This window comes from Cryptomeria japonica, chromosome 7 (genome assembly GCF_030272615.1).
Source record: "Cryptomeria japonica chromosome 7, Sugi_1.0, whole genome shotgun sequence".
Classification (NCBI taxonomy): domain Eukaryota; kingdom Viridiplantae; phylum Streptophyta; class Pinopsida; order Cupressales; family Cupressaceae; genus Cryptomeria; species Cryptomeria japonica.
The window spans coordinates 325,282,194-325,284,544 of NC_081411.1; the positions used below are offsets into that span (position 1 = coordinate 325,282,194).

A 2,351-nucleotide genomic window follows, 5' to 3' on the forward strand; every position below is an offset into this window, starting at 1 on the left:
ATGGGTAATCATTATAGTCATGAAATCTACAATCGATCAATTTGTAGACAAGCTCAATAGACCATAAAAGACTAATCTCATGATTCAAGATCAACTACGATGAGAACAATAATACAATATTTTTACTAAAAACAATTGTCTCTAATTAATCATTGTTGAGGAAACCTACACTTGCATACACAACTAAAATATTAAACATATGTGCAAAACATAGAGTGGTGAACCCACTATAGAGGAGGCACTAATATAACAAACACAAAATGATATCAATATTCTCATTTAACTGACATTATCTAGTACTAACATGATTCAAATATAAAGGTGCATACTCATATTCACAATACTAAACTCAAATATATCTTTGCTCTATTTTTCTGGTCTGTGTTCTTTAGAGGTATTTGTGTGGGGAGGGGGCTTCTCATTTGTAGTCCCGTCTGATTCAGATCAGGCCAAAAACCGTTTTCAGATATTTTTGTTTCTTCAATTTAATATAATTGAAATTGATACTTTCACTCATTTAACTATGAAAAAAAAAATACTATACTCACTAGTATAAACATAATCACGACTAATAAGAAAAATGGTGAAAATAAAATATAGTCAAATTCAAATATATAAAATCGAAACAAATAGAAGATGAATGCCAAAACACAAAGTGGAGCATTGTAACGATATACATGGACTAAAGGCGATTTTGTATACTGCTGATTTCCAAACAATGAGATTATAAGATATCTTTACTACATAATAAAACACTGTGCCAAAAATCAAAGCTGAGCAACATAATGAAATACATACACCTCAAGGCGACTGTATACATTGTTAAACTATAAACTATATAATGAGTGCCAATAGAAAATGTCTTTTCAACATATAAACAATCAATGCCAAAACTGAAAGCTGAGCAACATAACGAAATACGTACGCCTCCTGGCGACTTTCTACATTTCTAACCTATAAGGTGAGGCAATTGATAGTCACTACTTAGGTTCAATCTTTACTCCATCTATGACTATGCCACTCTTAGGGTAACTGTCTGTATTTTTCATACAGACTTCAATCTCGCAGCTTTCACCATGTTTTTTTGAAACAAATTCGCCCGCGACGAATTCTGTCCACCCATTTCTCTGAATTATAAAATCCGTCTTCTTAGGTACATCGACTACTTTAGTGAAATCATCTAAACATATAGCCGATTCAGTCGACTTTCCATCAGCTATAAGCGAAAATGTGAATTGTGATGGACATTCGGACATCTTCTGTTTATCAATCCTTAAAACAAACCGCACGCTGTACTCCGTTTCAGGAGTGAGGAGCGCGCAGTCGATCCGTTGCCACACTTGGAAGCATTCAACGCTTTTTAGCTCCGCAGCGTGGTCGAATCTGAAATCAGTAAAACAATATTATTAATTATTATGTATATGTATAAAAGAACCACGAATCGCATGATTTGGTTTGATTGAAATTAAAGGTTATACGAAACTAACCTGGAGCTCTCCTTTGAAACCCATTCCCAATAGCGACTATCCAAACCGAATGTGATGTCTAAAGCTTTAGCAGAAACCATGAGACATATTTTGTCGGTAGATCTATCGATCCAAATCCTCTACGTTTTTCAAAAATACCAAATACTTGTCAAGCCATTTTAGCAGATAGCATTACGGAACAAGAGAAACATAGAAATATTGTTGCCTTATACCTGTGTTCCACCGTCTATAAGAATTGACCAGCAAAGCCTGTAGTAGAGCATTCTCTTTCGAAAATTGGACACTGGGGAGACGGCCCTGGCAAGGATTTCACTGTAATGTACAGGAAGCTTCCGCTCCCAGTACGCTTCTTCACTGTAAAGTGGCCTTCCTATCCGCATTGTTTAACTTTCTTCCCCGAGAACGATCTTACATTCCGCTCAATGTTTTGTTCCTAATTCAGCAAGAACGTGTTTTCGGCAGAGACGAGGAATTCTACTTTATACTCTCCACGGTCCGAAAACATTAGCTTGGCTTCCAAGCAACATTGGTAAATGGCGGGATTTGGCATCTTGCGTGCCGCATAAGAATTGAATAAAGGCTTCCTCAATACTTTCTTTTCACAAGCATCGAATTTAGTGACTTTATGTTGATGGAAGTGCATTCTTTTCTTCTTCGAATACATTTTATCCTTCCGTCTTCCATGGCATGGGAATCCCACCATAATCCAACGTGTTTAAACATACCTCGCTAATCGAATCTAAGTTAAACACGGAATGATTTAAACGTCAAGTTAATAGATTGTATAAACTTTGGGAATCAGGACTCTAACCATAATCGAAGATCAATAGAAGAGTGGGGTGATAAAAAGATTGGTGAGTATGC

At 36.1% G+C, this 2,351-nt stretch overlaps 1 protein-coding gene across 1 annotated transcript; it reads right to left on the minus strand.

Annotated features, from left to right (window-relative positions):
* Positions 1-758: 758 nt before the first annotated feature.
* Positions 759-1,949, minus strand: LOC131857176 (F-box protein At2g02240-like). Its single transcript, XM_059209362.1, has 3 exons — positions 1,700-1,949; positions 1,488-1,606; positions 759-1,383 (listed from the first exon to the last, which is right to left on the minus strand). Exons 1-3 carry the CDS (start codon positions 1,865-1,867, stop codon positions 981-983), a joined length of 690 nt encoding a protein of 229 aa, XP_059065345.1. The 5' UTR covers positions 1,868-1,949; the 3' UTR covers positions 759-980.
* Between the last annotated feature and the right edge of the window lie 402 nt (positions 1,950-2,351).